Source organism: Pipistrellus hanaki (assembly GCF_964339955.1).
Source record: "Pipistrellus hanaki genome assembly, chromosome: 3".
NCBI lineage: Eukaryota > Metazoa > Chordata > Mammalia > Chiroptera > Vespertilionidae > Pipistrellus > Pipistrellus hanaki.
This window is the reverse complement of record NC_140505.1, coordinates 142,195,375-142,214,826: the sequence shown is the minus strand read 5'-3', so window position 1 is coordinate 142,214,826 and position 19,452 is coordinate 142,195,375. Positions and strand designations below refer to the sequence as shown.

The window sequence follows — 19,452 nt, the reverse complement described above, 5'->3', positions numbered from 1 at the left end:
GGGGCGGGCGGAAGCTGCGCGCTCCCCTCGGCCTCCTCCCAGCCGCGCTCTCCCCCGCCGGCGAGGGACTCACCCGCCCGCCCCTTTAACGGGGACACTCCCCTTTAACTCCCAGCCGCACTCTCCCCGCCGGCGAGGGGCGCCGAGGGGCGCACCCCGCCCGCCCCTTTAACGGGGACACTCCCCTTTAAGGCGGGCGCCCGCGCGCGCCCGGCCCCGCCCTTCGGGTGCGCGCGCGGCGGCGCGGGGCCGGCTCCGCCGGGAGCGCACGTGCCGGCGCCGGGCGGGCGGAGGGGCGGGCGGCGGGAGCGGGGCCGCGGGAGGAGGAGGGAGGCGCCGGGGGCGCGCGCGCTGGGCGCTGCTGGGCTGCGGCGGCGGCGGCGGCGGCGGCGGCGGTTACTATGGCGGAGTCGGCCGGAGCCTCCCCATTCTTCCCCCTCGTCGTCCTCCTGCTCGCCGGCGGCAGCGGACCCGGGCCCCGGGGAGCCCAGGGTGAGTTCGGCGGCGGGGGGCGGGGGCCGCGATGGGGAGGGCCGGGCGAGGGCGAGGCCTCGCGCCGCGGCGCCCGGGTGCCAGCGCGCCCCTTCCCCACGCGCACAATATGGCCGGGCGGGCGGGGGGCGCGGAGGAGTCGGGGTGACCCCGGTGTCTCCTCCCGACCCCCGAGGCTCGGCCGCCCAGCCTCGACCGAGCTCACGCCGGTGGGGGGGGGGCCCTGAGGACTCGAGCCCTCTCCCAGGCGAAGCTGGATTCGGGGAGCTAGCTCTCCCCGGGGGTGGTGCTCCAAGCACCCCGATATTTCATAAAGGGAGGGCAGGCTTCTTTCAAAGAAATGGGGAGATCCTGCTTTTGCCCCTCCGCTTGTCCAGGGTCGGGGTCTTCGTGTCCTCTCTCCGGGTGCTCCTGGGGGAGGATGCCGTTTCTCCCGCCAAGACTGTGGGGCTGCGGCGGCAGGGTCTGTGCTTCCCCAGGCGCCCGGGGCGGAGAGCCCTCGCGCACCTCCCAGGGGAGGGGACGGGGTCTCTAACCTCTCCTCCCGATCCTGCACTGGGGGCGCCTCTCCGCCTCCCCCTCCTCCCTCCCCCCTGCTCCTGCCGCGGAGTCCCATTTCCCCGTCGCGCAGCCCCTGGAGCTCAGTGGGGCCATCCCCCCGCCTCCCATACACGTGCCCCGTGGGAGCGCTTTGGAGGAAGTGGGGCCCACAGGCCCCTCCACCGGTTGGGAGTTTGCCTTTGGAGTCCCTCTCACCCTAGGACACCAGGTTCCAGGATGGTTAATCTTCATCTAGGTGTGTTTGCTTTCCACCTCGCCTCCCCCCACCCCACCCCAGGGGGCCCATTCAAGTTGCTCCCTTCGTGGATGCCTTTCCGGGGAAATCCTAGAACCCGCCTCCAAACCCTCCAGATTATTTAAAAAAGATCCCACCCCTGGCCCTTGGTCAGTACTTATTTACCTTCCCCACTCCCCCTCCCCCCTCACATTCCCGCACCCTCACACGTCCCTCACCTGCCAACCCCCACAGCCCCTGGCTCCCCATGCCACCCCCACCCTTCCAGCTGCAGAGGTGGGTGCCGCTCTGTGGCACCCTTCACTGGGTGTGTTATTTATGAGGCTCTGTGGGGCTGAGAAGAGCAGATGAAACCCTAAAATATTTCATGTAAAGAGAGTTGTCTCCGATGTGTTTTGGCATTGGGGGAGCAGATGAAGGTTATATTTGGCAGTTGTATCGAAGCGATTATTGACCCACAGATGGATCTGGGAGAGGCGGTCGGGTTGTCTAGGCTCTGGTGTGCGAAGCCTGCTGCTTTGACTTCTCAGCAGCGCCTAGCCTGTCAGCAGTGGGAGATCAAGTGTGTGTTCTGTGGCTCTCCTCTCCTCTCCTCCCCACATAATGGTTCTCAGGTGGGTTCAGGCACCAGCCAGTCCAGGAAGGACCTCACCCCACTTTGGAGTGTCAGAGACAAGTTCATTATCTCAGCTCTGACGCTGTGCCCAGTGGGGCAGCCTGTGCGGCGGGGTCTTTGTTCAGGGCTGATACTCCTGGTAGGCACCTCGCGTGCTCCCGGGTGTCCATGCGCCTTGCACGGTGATAGCCCGGGGAAGGTGTGTGATCACGGCCTGACATTTAAGATCATGGCTTTCGTGGAGAATGTTTTCTGGGCCTTCTTGTGGGCCATGGTTTTGGGAAGTGTAACATCATGTTATTTCTCTCCTGGGGTAGTAAATAAGGAGACTTGGCCTTCGTATTTGTCATCTGATATGTGTATGAATAAACCTTTAAATTCCTTCCATAGGAATTTTTATCCAGCCCCTGCTGTATGCAAGATCTTTAACTGCCGTTTCCCTGTTAACTTGTCGTGTCTGTGGGCTTGTTGTGAGCTTAGTTAAGAATGTTTAATTGATAATCCAACTGGTTCTGAATGGGGCAGAGTTCATTTTGTGTGTGTGTGTGTGTGTGTGAGACCTTCCTAAATTGGATGTTTGTTGGGGTGAGATGGGTGGTCAAAATAGGGAATTAGTTTCTTTTTTTGGTGAATTGGAAATTGGGTTGTGTGTCCAGCAAACATTCTCCAAGGCCTTTAAACTTCTTGGCCAGACACTCCAGTTTTTTCCGGGACACAGCTAGTTGCCAATAGTGCATGCTGCGGAGACCACTGTTGCAAAAGGCCTGAAGTAAAACGTCAGTTCTGGGAAAAGAGAGGCTGATGATAACAAGAGGTTGATTGCTTTCCTCCCCTGCACTTCCTCTGTGCGCTTCCCTAGGTGGGCCGGGGAGCCGGGGAGCCCAGCCCTGCTGCCTGCTGCCTGCTGCCTGCTGCCTGGGCAGGACATGGGGACAGCAAGGGAGAGGTGGTTCTTTTAACCAGTGAATTAACTTCGCCTGAGTAAAAGGCCAGTGATCAGGCGAAGGGCTTCCGGGTTATAAACAGCATCCATCCGATAGGTGCACCAGTTTTAAGCCCTCTCCGGGATTTTCACTTTAGCATGTAAAAATGTAAAATTACATACAGTAGTTAGTAAGAGAACACACTCATTTCTTAAGACAGAAGCAATAATGGCAACATTTGAGCTTCTGATAGGAACATTTTGAATTTCTTTGAACAGACTAAAAATCTCATTTCGGGCCAAGTCCTGTCACTGTCCCGTGGACGTGGACGTGGTTTTGAAGTACAGGTGGGAGTGAACTCTTGTAGAGAGGAAGAGAATCTCTGGTTATTTTGTTAAAAGCTCCTGGAACCGATGTGAGTGAAACACAGTAAAATGGCTCCTCTGGTTAAAGGTTAGACCAGAGGTTCCCGCCCCACACCTTCGTTCCCTTTCAGGTTGTCCTTGACCAAGTCCCGTGGCCTGCCGGTGCCTGCCTCGGTTCCCCCTCGGCTAAGGAAGGAAACGGTCTGTGCCACTCTCATCGGGACGTTTGTGGGACCGACTGACTGATAGCCAGTTGGCTGGGAGGTATTTTTAGACAGTTTCTGACTTCAGTGAACAAGCAAAGTTGCGTTACTTTCTATCTTATGGGGCAGAATAACATAGCCACCGCGTCACAGGGTGGTTAATCTCTTCGTATCTGTGCATTTTTGTAGATGAGTCAGGTTTCCTCGGTTCATTTCTGACTTTTGACAGGCCCCTCCATCGCAGACCCGGCAGCATACCTGTGCTAATCGAAAACAGTGCGGAGGGAGTGACCTGCTTTAGGCTTTATTGGTTTGGCAACGTTTTGATTCTTACGCAACCCTGGGTATGTTTATGGCGCGATGTAAATGTTACATAAGAACATGGAGGCCGAGGTGGCCGGCCCGGTGCCTGTGATCAGGGAAGGTTAGGCTTCATCCTGAAGGACCTTGGCGGCCTGCAATCAGTGCGGGAGAAGCGGCACTTCATTTCCCCCCAGAAGCCTTTCTGGCTGATTGTGCCTCTCAGGTGGACTGCTGTGTTATAAATAGGTTTACTCGCCACTGGTGAGCTAATTGTAACCTTGCTACCAAAATATGAATCAGAAGGCGAGGCGAGGAGCCGCCGCTTCCAGCAGGTCCTGTGGCAGGAAACGCTTGTTGCATTCTGGAACATGAGTTGAATTGCGCTGCAGTCTGTTCTCATAATAACTCGGGAGCACAGGGTGTCGAGGTGGAATGGGATTGTCAGCTCACGGTGCTGTGGGGCTTTCTTTTTGAAGGTTAAATTGGAATACTGAAGTGGCTCTTTTGTTTTAATTTTGAAATCCTTATTGTTTGCTGTTCAGTTTTTGCTCAGAGCAGCAGTGAACATTAATTCTGGAATCCCGCCTCTTTGTCTTGAATTCTTGTGTTGTTTGTCTGGTGTAGCAGGGGCTGGTGTAAGGGGGTCTTATCTCATTTTCCCTCTCTGTATTTATACAGTGAAAACCCTAGAGTCTCGTTCTCACCAGCCCCGCTCCTGCCAGCGCTGCGGGCCCCGGAGCCCCGGAGCCCGTCCGTTCCGGGACGGGGGCTGCCGGAGCCTTTTAAGGAATCGGCTGCTCGGACCTGACAGTGCCCACAGTCTAACTTGCATGCTCTCACTCTGCATGTAAGTGAGACTGCTTCCTGGCCAGGTTCGAATGCCTGCTCCTGGTTTTGCTCACCTCAATTTCTCTCTCACACGTGGTTTAACCTGAGCTTGGGCTCCGGAGGCTCCATCTCGGGCCTGGTGTGTTCCCCTGCCTCCGGCTTCTCTGTCATGGAGAAAGGTACTCATTGCAGAGTGCACTCGTATCTCTCTGTCCCTTACTCTGTAGAGTTGCCAGAATTTAGTTGTGAAGTTTCCATCCCAGGTAATCTCACCTGCGGTCTGGGTTTCAGACGGTGCTACTTCTGGCAGCTTAGGGGTTCTTCTCTCTCCCTCCCCCTCTCCCTCCCCCTTCCTCCTTTCCTTCTCCCTCTCCCTCTCCCTCTCCCTCTCCCTCTCCCTCTCCCTCTCCCTCTCCCTCTCCCTCTCCCTCCCCCTCTGCCTCTCTCTCTCCCTCTCCCTCTCCCTCCTTCCCTCCCTCCACACACACACACACACACACACACACACACACAGTCCTTTTCTCTCTCTCTTCACTTAGTCTTAAGCCTGCATTTGTCTTGCTAAATATATTAAATTTAGCATAATAAAAGTAACTACTTCTCCCTTTACAGTATCAATCAACCCTCATATTTACACAATTACATACAGGAGAATTCTTTATTTATTCAGATGGGTTTGTGCCTGGAATGGTTCTTGGCGTGAAGAAATAATAGAGAACAAGATGGACAGAGATCCATAAATCCCTGATTGTCATGGAATTTACAACTGCAGTGGCATAGACCAAAAATAAAGAAGTAAACGCAGTGACCAGTTGTGAGTCTGTGAAGACAGTAAACCAGGATGCTGGGTGAGAGGGTGCTGGGAGCTGCCCTCTCGCATCCACCTGGCTCTGTGGAATGGGGTGCTGCACTCACCTCGTTATTTGTGGTCGTGATGTTCTGCAAAGTCACTGGAGCACTGAGTGATCAATACGGAACCAGTGCTCCAGGGGACACAGAGGGTTAGGGTCCTGTGAGCCACTGATCACAGCATCACCTCAGTCCGTGCACCACCTTGTCTTCCTATTTTTGTTTAAGACACCTTGTTTGACATATATTGTTGATTATTAAACATTGAACTTAAGGCCAGTAGCATATAACACATGCCTGGACAAAGCTTTTCTAACATATGTATTTTCTCCATGAGGCACATCATGTTCTTAGCATTTCAGCACTACTCTTGAAGGCCATTTTAAACTGAAATCGCCTACCAAACCACAGAAGGGCGAAAAGCACTGCACTAAGTAGACCATGAAAAGGACGCATATGCCGTGTAAGAGCTGAAACAGGCGGAGCGCGGCCTGTCCACCTCAGCGGGGACGTGTGCGTTGGGGGTTCAGATTTTCACCCCTCAGTGCATGTCCACAAATGACCGTGAGAGTACCGGTTTGGGGGTTACAAGTAAATTTTAGCAATTAGGCTGATTCACAAATACTGAATCTATGATTGATAAGGATCAACTGTATTTTGTTAAAACTGTTCAAATAATTGATGAGAGAAAATTATTACATTCAAGTACTCCTGCTAAATGGTTTTATTGAACCAGGATTTTAATATATATAATTAGAAGTCCCATTTGCAGCCTATAAATAAATTAAACACACACACACATATACACACATAGAGGGAGAGAGAGAGAACTGTGGTGTCTAAAGATTCTTTTAATCTGGGGGAGATAATAGATCAACCAAAGGACTTGTGTACATGCATATAAGTACAAACAATGGACATAAAACTCTGGGGAGGGAGGGTATGTATGGGAGGGAGAGAGGGGGGCAAAAAAAATCAATAAAATATATTAAAAAGTAAATAAATAAATAAAGATTCTTTTAACATGTTTATTGAGCACCTTCCATATTCTAAACCCTATTGTTTACAGTAAACAAAAGGAGACAAAAATGCCTTTCTTCATGAAGCTTACCTTCCTGGCAGATGAGATAGTCAATAAAGAAATAAAATATTGCTACAGCCCACCCTTTACCTCCCACCCCCCAAAACTCCCAGCCTTTGATATACACACATCTCTTCCAGTTACTCAGCCAAACATGAGTACAGGTACCACTGTGAAGGGAGTTTGTAGATGTAATTAAGGTCCCAGATAAGTTGATCTTCATATAGGGACACTGTTATGGTAGACAGAACCTAATCAAGCTAGCTAGTCCTTTGAAAGCAGAGAATTTTCTCAGCTGATTGCAAAAGAGGAAGGCAGAGATACTCCAGCTGGCTTGAAAGAAAATAAACATCTGTATATGAACTGCCCCCGGGGCCACGGGGGCCAGGAACTGTAGGCCAGACTCTAGGAGCTGAGAGTGGTCCCTGGCTGTCAGCATCTGGGGGGAAATGGAGATCTCAGCCCTTGTGCACAAGGCAGTGGGGTTTGCCAACAACCAATGAACTTGAAAGATACTTGAGACCTGGTACTTGGCCATCCCATCGCTCGACCTTGCATGTGAAAAGTGCTTTGACCACGTGGCTTTCATCTGCTGCCTGTTGCCTTTTCCTAGCTATTTGTGAGTATTTGGAGGAAGCAGGGAGGTTTGGGTGCTTTGGTTATAGTGTTTTTCAGGTGATTGTGATGTGCATGCACACACACACACACATACATACCCACACACAGGGTGGGGCAAAAGTAGGTTTACAGTTGTGAGTACGTGAAACACAGTTTATTCTTGTATTATCACTTATCGCTTATTGTATTTATTTTTAAGTATTTGTGGTGAACCCACCTTGCCCCAAATCTTCATTTATTATCTTGGTACATGTTTGTGTATTACATTTTACAAGGTAGTAGGCACGATTGAATCAGATTCGATCAGCGTTCGTTTCTAACATCCAGACCAAGCTGAACGAGAGGGATACTGAGGAGTCGTCTTTGCCCTTTAGAAGTTTATACACAGATTGACTTTTTGTCTGCTTGTTGGAACAACCACAAAATTACGAAAAGTTCATACCCTTATCGACTGGGTGACAGGAGTAATAAAAGCTTCTGATTGACTGGATGCTTACTGCACACTCAGGTGCTGAACGGAGGCACTCTCCTCCCCATTTTACCTAGGAAACAGTGGGGGCTTACAGAGGGTAGGCCATGGGCCGAGCGAGGTCCGTCTGACTCCAAAGCATGTGTCCTAAATGCTGTACTATCTAGTGTGATGCCTACTCAAGTACTTGTCTAACCAGGCTCTGCCTCCAATCTCTCAGTTTTCCTCCATCCCCGTGCTGAATTTAACTTGGGAAAATACACCTTCTGCGGTGTCTGATGGTTTCACTGTTTTTATGTGGCCTCCAGGATCAATGCCAGACCCCTTAGCCTGGCATCTCAAATCTGTCCAGTCTGGCCTAGTCTTACTGTCCCATCTGTGGCTGGAACCTTGGTATTGTCTCAGCTTCCCATTGACTGTGGACATGCCTTGTGCGTTTCTTGGCCTTGGCCTTCTTTTAGCCAAATCCAGCAGCCTGCAATGTGGGCCTTCCTTGTCCTCCTGTCTTTCCCCGGTCAATGATCCGATCCTCTCTGCTTTTCTCTTTGGTACTTGTTGGTAGTATGGAGGTGTTTAGTGTCTGCTCCTCCCATTCTCCCACCCTCTAGCCCCCCAAAATTGATGCTAGAAACCGGCTTATTCTTCTTTACATGGCTTTGTCCTGTCACAGAGCCTTGCATACTTTAAGTACATAATAAATTTCCTTATTTCTGTCCTCTCAGCAAAATCCTAGGTAAATAATTCCAATTCTGACCTATAATTTTATCATCTCCTGTATATGCAGTTTTTATCCCAGTTACTCAAAAATATTACAGACATGCCAGGACCGGTTTGGCTCAGTGGATAGAGCGTCGGCCTGCGGACTGAAAGGTCCCGGCTTCGATTCCGGGCAAGGGCATGTACCTTGGTTGCGGGCACATCCCCAGTGGGCAGCTGATCGATGTCTCTCATCGATGTTTCTAACTCTCTATCCCTCTCTCTTTCTCTCTGTGAAAAAATCAATATAATATATGTTTTTAAAAAAATATTACAGTCATTTTGTGAGTTGCTTGGAATGTCATAATCTCTCTTCCCACCTCACCTCTTTCATCTCCCATTTATTCTACCACCTATTTTATTCCAGCCAAACTAGCTTGATTTCAACCTCATTAGTTTTATTCTCAGCCCTGGCTGAATTTTTCTTCTCTTTCATTGTCCCAGATGCCTGAAACAACCATTCCTATCCTTTTTCTGCTCATGTACACCATCTCCTTTCCACTCATCCATAGTATCATAAATAGATCAGGAAACAAATACAAAATATCACCATAAATATCCTCCCTGCCCTAATGAGCCACAGATATATCTACTTACACACGAAAACAATGTTTTGCATGTTCATTGTAAACTGTTAGTAAAGGAGAATTACCAAGTTACTAGTAGATAGTTTAAATACGGTGGCCGAGTCGGAACATTGGACATGCTCCATCGTAATGATGTCACTCACTCTGGTTTTACCTTGACATTCTCCCAAACAGCAGGTGGGCGCTTGCTGGATGCTCAGGTATTTACAGTCGGCCATAAATTAAGTTGCATTGACAGGTCTCTTTAGCATAAACATCAAACATCTCTTTTGAAGGAGAACAAAGCTTTCTTTCTCTAGACCTGAGGCTTAGGGGTGAACTTGTTTAAACAGCTCTCCCAGTAGAATGTCAGACAGGCAGTTTGTAGAATAGATATAGTGTGAGGCTGGCTTTTCAAACACGTTTCTCTCACGCAAACTCCATTCCGAGACCTTTCCCCAGATTGGAATTAAATACCAAGTTTATCAAGTGTTTTATTGTTAAATCTGTGTGTGTGGTTTTCTCCCCTCCTCATACAAATAGCTTCCTTTATGAAGTCAGTTACATTTTTTTCATAAGTGCTTTTCCCAGTACATTTTGTGTGTGTATGTGTGTGTTTAGGCACCACCACTACACATATGAAATTTGACTTTATTATGGCTCTTGGGAACTTGAGAGGTTTTGTTTTACAATCACCTTGTGAAAGGTAAAGTTGTAACTTGGGTCTTTTTTTTTTTTTTTACCAATAACATCTGATTACTTTACTGCAAGATTTTTCTACTTCGGTTAGTTAGAGCTTTGGCTGCTGGTATAATGGCAGCGCCCCATTATTCCCTCCTATACTTCCCCTTTCCAGGAAAGCCTACCTCTGTTTTGTGACAGTTTATTGCCAAACACCACTTTCTTTAAAAAAAAAAACATTAAAAAATTGTTTTGATTGATTTTACAGAGAGGAAAGAAAGGGGGATGGGGAGAGAAAGAGAAATATCAGTGGGTTGTCTCCCGAATGCTACCCCACACACCCAGACCAGGGATTGAATCTGCAACATAGTATGTGTCCTGACTGGGAATCAAACCTGCCGCTTTGGCGTATGGAATGATGCTCCATTCAACTGAGCCACACCAGGCAGGTGATACCTCCATTTTAAATGTGTGTGTGTGTGTGTGTGTGTGTGTGTGTGTGTGTGTGTGTTTCAGAGAAGAAGGGAGAGGGAGAGAGACATAGAAACATCAATGATGAGAGAGAATCACTGATCAGCTGCCTCCTGCGTGCTCTCTACTGGGGATCCAGCCTGAAACCTTGGCATGTGCCCTGACCAGGAATTAAACTGTGTACCTCCTGGTTCATAGGTCAACACTGAACCATTGAGCCACACTGGCTGGGCAATATCTCCATTTTCAAACTGAGGATTTTCATAAACACATTGGCTGTTGTCTAGATCAATAATTACTGTAGCCCTAGCCAGTTTGGCTCAGGAGCTAGAGCGTCGGCCTGTGGACTAAAGGGTTCTGGGTTGAAAAGGAGTGGGAGGGGAGATTAATTTGCTTTCTGGATATTTAATATAAATGGAATCATATAATGTGCTACTTTTTTCACTTAACATAATGGCTTTTAAAAGTTTATCCATATTGTAGTATATGTCAATAACTTATTTTTATAGCTGAATAATACTCTATTGTATGAATATGCCATATTTTGTTCACCCATTCATTATTTGATGGGTATTTGGATTGTTCCTACCTTTTGATTATTGTGAATAGTGCTGTTACGAACATTTGTGTATACATTTTTGTGTGAACACTTGTTTTAATCTTTTGAATATACTATAGCTAGGAGTAGAATTACTGGGCTATATGGTAACTCAATGTTTAACTTATCGAGGAATCATTGAACTGTTTTCCACAGCAATGTTTGAGGTTTCAGTTTCTCTCACCAACACTTGCTGTTTTCCTTTTTCATTTCCTTTTGGTATGAAGTGATACCTAATTGTGGTTTTTTATTTGCATTTGAATTTGAAATTCACTTGCGTTTGAGATCTTGTTGAACATCTTTTCGTGAGCTTGTTGACCATTTGTGTATTTTCTTTGAAGAAATGTCTGTTCAGGTCCTTTGCCCATTTCTTTAAAATTGTCTTTTTGTTATTGAGTTCTTTATATATTCTATTTACTAGAACATTATTAGTTATATGATTTCTTTTCACCCTCTTAATATTTGTTCTCCTTTGGTGCACAGAAGTTTTTAATTTTTATGAAGGCTAATTATCTATTTTTGTTTTGTTGCTTGTGCTTTTGGTATGATATTTAAGAGACCATTACCAAATACAAAATCAAGAAGATTTGCCCCTGTTTTCTTTTTTAAGTTGTAGAATATAGGTTTCACTCTTATATATAGATTTTTAAATTCATTTTGAGTTAGTTTTTGTCTATGGTGGAAGGTAAGGGTTCTATTTTTCTTTTCTTTTTTTTTATGTGGCTATCCAGTTGTCCAGCACCATTTGTTGAAGACTAGTCTTCCCCCCTGAAGGTTGTAGACATTCCTCTCAAAAATCCGATGATCTTAGTTACATAGGTTTGGTTCTCACAAGTCTATTTCATTGATTTATATGCCCATACTTATGCCTGGGGTAAGTTTTGAAATCAGGAAGTGTGAGTCCTCCTTTATTTTTTTAATTTTTCAAGATCACTTTGGCTATTCAGTATCACAGAGTTGTGTAGACTTGTGGTCTTTGTTCGATCCTAAGGAAGATGTAGGGGATTTGGATAAGGTCCTTGTAAGAATAATTAAAATGATCCTGGCGTGTGATAGGGTATTCCGGTAGTTTGGCCTGTCTGATGGAAAAACGAAGGCTGAGGGGACTTTCTGACCAACTTGTAAAACAATGAAGAGTAAGGGCAGCACAGGCTGACTTGGGCACCGAATTTCGGATGCGCTAGGAGGAGGGGGTTGTCTGGTGAAGTTTGAAGTGGCAACGGTAGTGTGCTTGTTAAACAGGACAGCACTCCACCCAGTAACTAATTTGATGTAACTTATCTCCAAGAAGTACTTAACATAAGCTACAAATCATAAACACTGTAGCTTTAAAACATGTTAGAACATTCACAAACCTTTATCTCCCAGGACAGACGTGCCTGTTTTTCGGTATGCCTCTCACCTTGTGTGGTGTGTGCCACCACCTACACTGTGTCCCCTGGTGATATGGTCTCAGGCCTGATACTGGGTGAGTGGTTCTGAGGAACTCCCAGTGTTCACAGAGGGCACCGGACCGGGGTCCTGCCTGTGGTGAGTCTGTCTTGTGGGGCCTGGCTGTGTTAGTGCCTCCAAGGCCCGCAGCCAGGCCCAGTCTGCCCAGGCGGGGGCTTGTCAGCCTTCATCAGCCTTCCTCAAAACACAGCCTCGCTCACAATCAAATCTGCATTCATTTCTTACCACAAACCATCTTCTCACCATACTTTGGAACCTTATGTTCAAATCCTGCCAAAGCGGTTTTGCCTTTTTAGTTCAGGTTTGACTAGCTTGTTAATAACAAAATTCTGTGCTAGTGGGAATTTTGTTCCTACCCCTTGTTAACTTGTTTGTGTGTAGAATGATTTTGTTACTCCTCTGTGATTGGTTTTCCTAATTGTGTTATTTCAACTACGTTACTGTTAGATATGTGTTGTTTATATTCACGTGTGTAGATTGATTTAACTTGATGAGTCAATATGAAACATTATAAAGGCTGTTATCCGTAATCCAGATTTAGCTTTCAAAAACATTGAAATTAGGTTTGTGATTTATAGCAAATTTATAGTAAATTCAGATGTTTGTGTAATTTTATTATCACTTTGTTTTAGTGAAAAATGAATATTTACAGAATGTCTGCCTTTAAAGTTCAGGATAAGGTATATAAAACTTAAAGCAGAACTTCCCAGTGTTGGATCAGTGAGGCAAACAATGTGGAATTTAGAAATAAACTGGATTCTCATTCCAGCTGGAGGGTTTTAGAGGTCACCTAGTCCAGCCTCTTCTTTCTGGTTAATCATGAGGAAAATAAGGTTCAGAGAGGTTAAGTGACTTGCCCAATGCCACGCGACTCACTTACTGGCAGAGCTGAGGCTCCAACAGCACTTGGTGCTGTGGTCTCGCTGTCACTTGCCACTCCCCAATGAACGGATAAAGAGACAAATGTTAAGTGTGTTTGAGTCTTACATTGAGAGTTAGGATTAAAATTTATTGAGCATCTATTTGGTAAGCACTTTTTAGTTTCATTGAATTCTTACCTAGCCTGTGACATAATTACTAACAGTTCCACTTTACAGATTAGGAATCCAGGTGCATGGGGGTTCCTCACTTGCTCAAGGTCATGTGATTAATATCAGAGCCGGTATTTGAGCCAGGTCTTTCTGACCCGCTTCCTGCTGTGATGCCCTGCCGCGCTCCAGCGATAGGAACGGACACCTCTCCAGGGGTGCGGGCAGTAGTGGTGGTTACATTAGAAATAGATCTTTTTCAGACTTGTCACTCATTGTAAAACACATAGACTACACAGAACTTAACGGGTGTTTGGCTAATCTTTATACCATTTCTGTAAGATAAATGGCATTTTTTTGGTTGGGCAGCCAAGGCCCAGAAAGATTCAGGGACTTGCTCAATTCCTTATCGCAAACCCACAAGGCCCTGCTCCCAATTCCGGTCTTCGTCCAGTCTAGCATAGATTTCACCACTTTTGTTCTTTCCTGTCTTACACGAAGATTGGTTAAGTACTTCCCAAAAATAATGAGCCACGTGTGGGTGTGCTCCTCTCCGGGATGAGTCACCGCCCTCGAAAGGGGCCGGGAACCAATGAACGGAGGATAAGTATCTGGAATCAGAGACTCCTGGCTCCCAATCGACGACTCTGAAGTGAGCTTTTTTCAAAAGGCGGCTGCGGGTCTGGCCTGTGTGTGCCAGGGAGCTCAGAATAGCCCTCTTGGAGTTGTTCGCTTTCCCTTCTCGCTTCCCAAAATAGACCCAATGCTGTTCTCCTCGCTGGATGGCCTGGCGCATGCATTGAGGGGAGTTCACTCCACAGGGAACCCCTTTTGTGCTTGAATGTCCCCCCTGACAAAAGGAGTGACTGTTGGCTTCCCTGAAGTAATGGGACGACAGCCTGAGTAAAAGAGATTTGAATTGAGCATTCGGAAGGTCACAGAAGTAATTTTGTTAACAAGAGGAATAAAAGAGGGAGCAAATAAAGGTATTTGGGAGGAAAAATGGAGAAGGTTCTTTAGTCTTTCTTGTGTCTAGAAGGGTTGGGATTGAAGTTTAGGAGGCACTTCCTTTTAAAATTCCTTCTAGATTTGGAATGTAGCCTGAAGAATACCTGCTTTAAACTTCCTGCCTTTCCGAATGTAACACGGCCCCAAGCTCAGCAGGCAGCTACATGTCCTGGAATTCCTCCCAGCAGAAAGGGATCTGATCCGATGCTGTGAAGGAAATAACCACAGGCCTTGCTGCTGTTTACCTGTCAGTGCTCTCTCCCTTGTTTCCTTGGCCGGGACGGCAAGGGATGGAGCCTGAGAAAGGAGGGGTGTGATCTGAGATATTTAGAATCTGCCTTTGGATTTGAAAACCAAGAGGTGCCTCCCATTGCATTGGAGAAAGAGACAAAGATAAACTGTTGACAGCCTAATGGGGTGAGTTACAACGGGCTAGGTTTTCATGGGACTGGTCATATGTGTCTCTTCTCTAGGGGCCTCACTCGGTGTCCAGGTAGCATCCACCTAGTGTCTAGCCTGGGACCTGGGGGGCCCTACCACCTCCAGCCCCTGATGGTGAGTGCGTGGTTCAGCACTGAGTCCCACTTAAGCATGGTAGTGACTAAGCCACACTCCTGCCCCTCCCAGGGGTCAGGGCTCGGTTAGGCTCCTGGGAGACAGTGCTGGGCAGAACCAACTGCTGCTGTCTGAGCTATTCCTGTTAGACAGATAAATTAAGGAGTTCAGACTCCAGGGCTGCTGAACTAGCTTTCAGAGGCACAAACTCACTTATAGTAATTTCCTGTCAATAGTCTACACTTATGTATACTACACATCCAGCTAAACTCTCTAGGCCCAGAGATGATGGCATACACTACCTATTTTTTTGGGGGGGAGGGATATATATTACTCTTTAAAGTGATATCCTGAGACCTTTCAGAATGGGTAAAACACATTGAGTGCTTTTTGTGCATTAGCTCATTTAGCCCTCGCTATAACTTTATGAGGTAGCCACTGATATTATCTTCTTTTGGCATTGTTTTTGCCCCTCGTGAGAGAGGTGCTTGACTTGGACTAAAGGAAGAGGGTGTTAAACAGTCAGGGGAAGCTTTTCTTTTTTTTAAATCCTTACCTGAGGATATGTTTATTGATTTGTGTGTGTGAGAGAGAGAGAGACATCAATGTGAGAAACATCTATCAGTTGCCTCTCGCAGCACCCTGACCGGGGTTGAACCCTTAGCCTTTAGGTGCACAGGATGATGCTCCAACCAGCTGAGCCACCCAGCCACGAAGTCAGGGGAAGCTTTTCAAAGAAAGTGATGTTTGAGCTGAATTTTAAAGGATTTGTAAGAATTGGCCAGGAAAAAGAGCATTGCAGCAAAAGATTATATGAGAGCATGCATACTGACTGCATTCAGGAGACTAGGCATCTAAATTTAAAGAAAAACGTATTTCCCTGTCACAAAATTATCTGTATTAAGACTAAGGCAAAGTTCAAAAGGCAGTTTCTCTGTGTCTCAGAGGCATAAAATAGAGCACTGAGAGGAAAGTGGTGGGGCCTAGAAAGTCTTGTTTGTGAGCTGAATAAACAGGTGAAAGGTTGTGTCTCCATTGACGATACCATCTTTCTGACCCAATCTCTATAAAAGCTCCTTACTTTGGAACATTAAGGATGCTAAGGAATGCTATTCTAAGTCTGTGAAAGGACCTCGGATAAGATCTCATCTGTGATGTCAATGTCTACTCCCAAATTTCCTGCAGCTCTGCTGTGTACATGCACCAACTGCCTACAGGCCAACTACACGTGTGAAACGGATGGGGCCTGCATGGTTTCCATCTTCAACCTGGACGGGATGGAGCACCATGTGCGCACCTGCATCCCCAAGGAGGAGCTGGTCCCCGCCGGAAAGCCCTTCTACTGCCTGAGCTCCGAGGACCTGCGCAACACCCACTGCTGCTACACCGACTTCTGCAACAAGATCGACCTGAGGGTGCCCAGCGGTGAGCGGACGCCCTGTGGGCCATTGGCTCATCTTGGGGAGAGGGCACCCCTGTCATTTCATCCTTCTCTGTGCTTCCCAGTCCCTTGGCTTGGTGATAGGTAAACTTTTTGAAGTTCCCTAAGGTGACGAGGGATGGGATTGCTCCCACACCAGGTTTGTAGATTAGAGGATGAGGGAGACAGATTGTTGTCAAATTGGTCCCAGAGGTGAAAGCTGCATTTTGGATGGCGGCCAAGTGGGAGAACCAGGCCAGGATGGGCGAGAGGAGGAGGGTATGGGGGAGGGGAGAAGGGAATGGGGCTGATTCTGAAGGAAACAACCCCAGAGCCTCATGAAGGGAGCTTTTGGGGTGAGGTGAAGGCAATGATGGAAAGAGGGGCTACAGCGGGGCAAAGCAGGCAGTGATCAAGGCTGGGAAGTGTTAGCTCTCACCCCCCTGCAGGTCTGCCATTTAGCAGGCATCACTGAGGAGACAGGAGCAGAGCTTCAAAGAGTTATAAGTTGAAGAGTGGATCTTGGCATCTGTCTGGGAAAAGTACCATAAATGACAAAGTGGGTTATGGATTTGACTGCTGCAAAGGGCACTGGAGAGTTTGCATTTGAGAGCAGACAGACTCCCCAGTGAGACGGGAGAGGTCAGGCACGCCTGGGCGTGTGGGGCGGGACAGGGCATCCACTTGGAGGAGGTGTGGGGAGAAAGGAGGCAGTGCCCTCCCTTGTTTTCACTCTTTGTTCTTTCCCTCTCAGGGCACCTCAAGGAGCCGCCTGAGCACCCTTCCATGTGGGGCCCCGTGGAGCTGGTCGGCATCATTGCCGGCCCCGTGTTCCTCCTGTTTCTCATCATCATCATCGTTTTCCTTGTCATTAACTATCATCAGCGTGTCTACCACAACCGCCAGAGGCTGGACATGGAAGATCCCTCGTGTGAGATGTGCCTGTCCAAAGACAAGACGCTCCAAGATCTCGTCTACGATCTCTCCACGTCGGGGTCTGGCTCAGGTAGCGGGCTCTTCCGGCCCTGTGTGTGTGGTTGGCCTTCGGCACTGCTTCCCGGCGGGAGAGCGCACGCGTGAGGAGAGCCGGGCCCTACGCTTGTTTCTAGCAGCATCGAGTCTTTTGGTTTCATACTTCCCCTTCTTGTGGAGTCTGACATGTAATGAGATAAGGGGGTCACAGGAAATCTTTCGTTCCCTAGGATTCCAAAGGTCAAGTACAGAACTCTCTCTTCCAGAAACGCTGCCTCTCCCCAAGCTCTGTAACCATACATCTATTAAAATTCACCTGGTTCCGCCTGAGCGGCCGACTGATCAATTTAAGGGCCCCTTTTGAGAAACAGGAGTGTGCCGCGTTCCTGGGAGGTGGTGGCAGCTAATCATTGATCTCTGAGCACCACAAGGGGAGTTTAAGGACACTGAGTGGAGCTGAGCGCTGGGCTTGGTGAATCATTGACTTGTCCCCATTGCCCAGGGGTTTTCATGCGGTAAATAAAGGCAGCTTGGGCTTCCAGCCGGCGTCAGCTCCGTTTCTCGTCCTGCCTGTTGGTCACCGAGTCTTCCTTAGATGAGGGAATCGAACCAAACACTGGGCCTTGTCCTCAGACCAGGATTGGCGAAAGGGAATTGGATTGATCAGGTCTCAGGGTGTACAGCTCAGCTAGCTATTAGAGATGAGTATGAAGATAAACAATTATTTTAGTGATGGTGGTATTCTGTTCTTGTAAAAAAAAAAATCACAAAAATCATTATTGTTGCCATTGTAGCTAAAACATACAGAATCATATTTGTGAGAACTTGTGTTTATGTGGTGTATTTTTTTTGCCATGTGACAAGACTGTTCTATAGGGAAATTATACCGTCAGTCATAGCCAGACATTTCTCCTTGAACACAAGGAATACTGTGACATCTCTTGAATTTTAGTGGTTTTGCCTTTATTAAGCTCTGCAGTAGAGTGTGCCAAAATGATGGATGTATTAAAAGCTGTATACATTTAGGAAGAGAGAAAATAGATGGCCTGTTCTTTGATGAGGAGGAAGGGCAGTGGTTAGAACTTCCTTGACTGCCTGTGATTTGCCGTCAGAGGAGATAGCTCGGTTTTCCGAGTCCAGCTGAGGCTCTGGAAGGTGTGTGGTGTCAGTCAGCTGGAGTAGAGTGAGTGGTAACCTTTTCTCTCTGGATGGTTTAGTCCATTCTTAATTCGGAACGTGCAGCGCTTCCACGGTGTTGGAGTCTTAATCTGTGGATTTAAAGCGAGTAAGTCCTTGCTCTTACATGACTGTCAGTTCACATGAACAAATACATATGGAACATGTATGATACAGGATGAACCACGGTAAGAAGGGAGCTGAGCCAAAGCTGGATAAGAGACGGAGATGGCTGGGAAAGGTCCTCCAGAGGGGGTGCACGCAAAGGGGTCTTGAACACTGAATTTGACTTTTTAAGGGAAATGAGAGGACAGGGAACGTTCCAGGCCAAAGAAAATGTCTTGAGCAAAAGGACAAAAGGGCATGAAACTTCACCGGGTGTTTGGAGAATGACAGAGAGTCCGGCGTGGTGTGGCCACGCTGGGGGTGGGAAGGGACAGGCTGACCAGGAGGAAAGGACCTTTGGTGCTGTGCTCTTTCTGGCAAGATCAGAGGCATCTACTGAACCGTTTCCTGTGGAAGGAGTTCTGGCAGTGTAGTGGAGGATCAATTCGTTCATTTGCCAACCTCCTGTGAGAGGGCAGGGTGGGGTGAGGTTGTGTGTGGGTTGCAGGGCAGGAACAGGGTGAGATGAGAGGCAGAAAGACCAGTTGGAAGTGTTTTTAAAGAAGGGCCTGAACTAGGACTGGCACAGAGAAGATGGGAGTAGGGGTCTAATTTGAGAAACATTTTGCTGTCTCTATACTGCATATAGTTAAAAACATGAACTTTAGAGTCAGACAGTCCTAGGTTTTAATTCCTGTATTGCCACTTATATGCATTTGGGCCTCACTTTTCTCATCTGTAAAATGGGGATAATAAAAATGCCCACCTTAGAGATACTTGTGAGGAAATGAGATAATTTATGTTAAGCCCTTAACATAGTGCCTAAAGCATACAGTAAATGGTCACTTACACCCACAAGAGTTAGGGATTAATAACATTTTTTTATTTGGTCAAGGAGAGTAAATGAGAGAGTTAAGAGTTAGTCATGATGGTAGGGGTGGATTGGTTAGATAGGGAGACATTGAATGAGTCAAATGAGGCAATAAATGAGTTCTAGAAAGACAATAAAATTAATCTTAGAATAAGCATGGGTAGTCAGTCTCCCATTCTGCATCTGGAGCTCCACCTGTGAGCAGAACTTTGATCTCTAGATCCTTAGATGCCCTGACCACAATTTGGAT

General features: G+C 47.4%; 1 protein-coding gene across 3 annotated transcripts in view; it reads left to right on the top strand.

The window, feature by feature from the left end:
- Nucleotides 1–299: 299 nt before the first annotated feature.
- ACVR1B (activin A receptor type 1B) overlaps nucleotides 300–19,452 on the top strand; it is a 34,293-nt gene continuing 15,140 nt past the window's right edge. For all 3 annotated transcript variants that reach the window (XR_014794468.1, XR_014794469.1, XM_084877459.1), the window contains exons 1-3: nucleotides 300–492; nucleotides 15,844–16,083; nucleotides 16,833–17,084. Coding sequence is in view for 1 of the 3 variants with exons in the window: in XM_084877459.1 (XP_084733585.1) it covers nucleotides 402–492; nucleotides 15,844–16,083; nucleotides 16,833–17,084 (583 nt within the window). In the remaining 2 variants the exon portion in view is untranslated. The remainder of the gene's footprint in view (nucleotides 493–15,843; nucleotides 16,084–16,832; nucleotides 17,085–19,452) is intronic.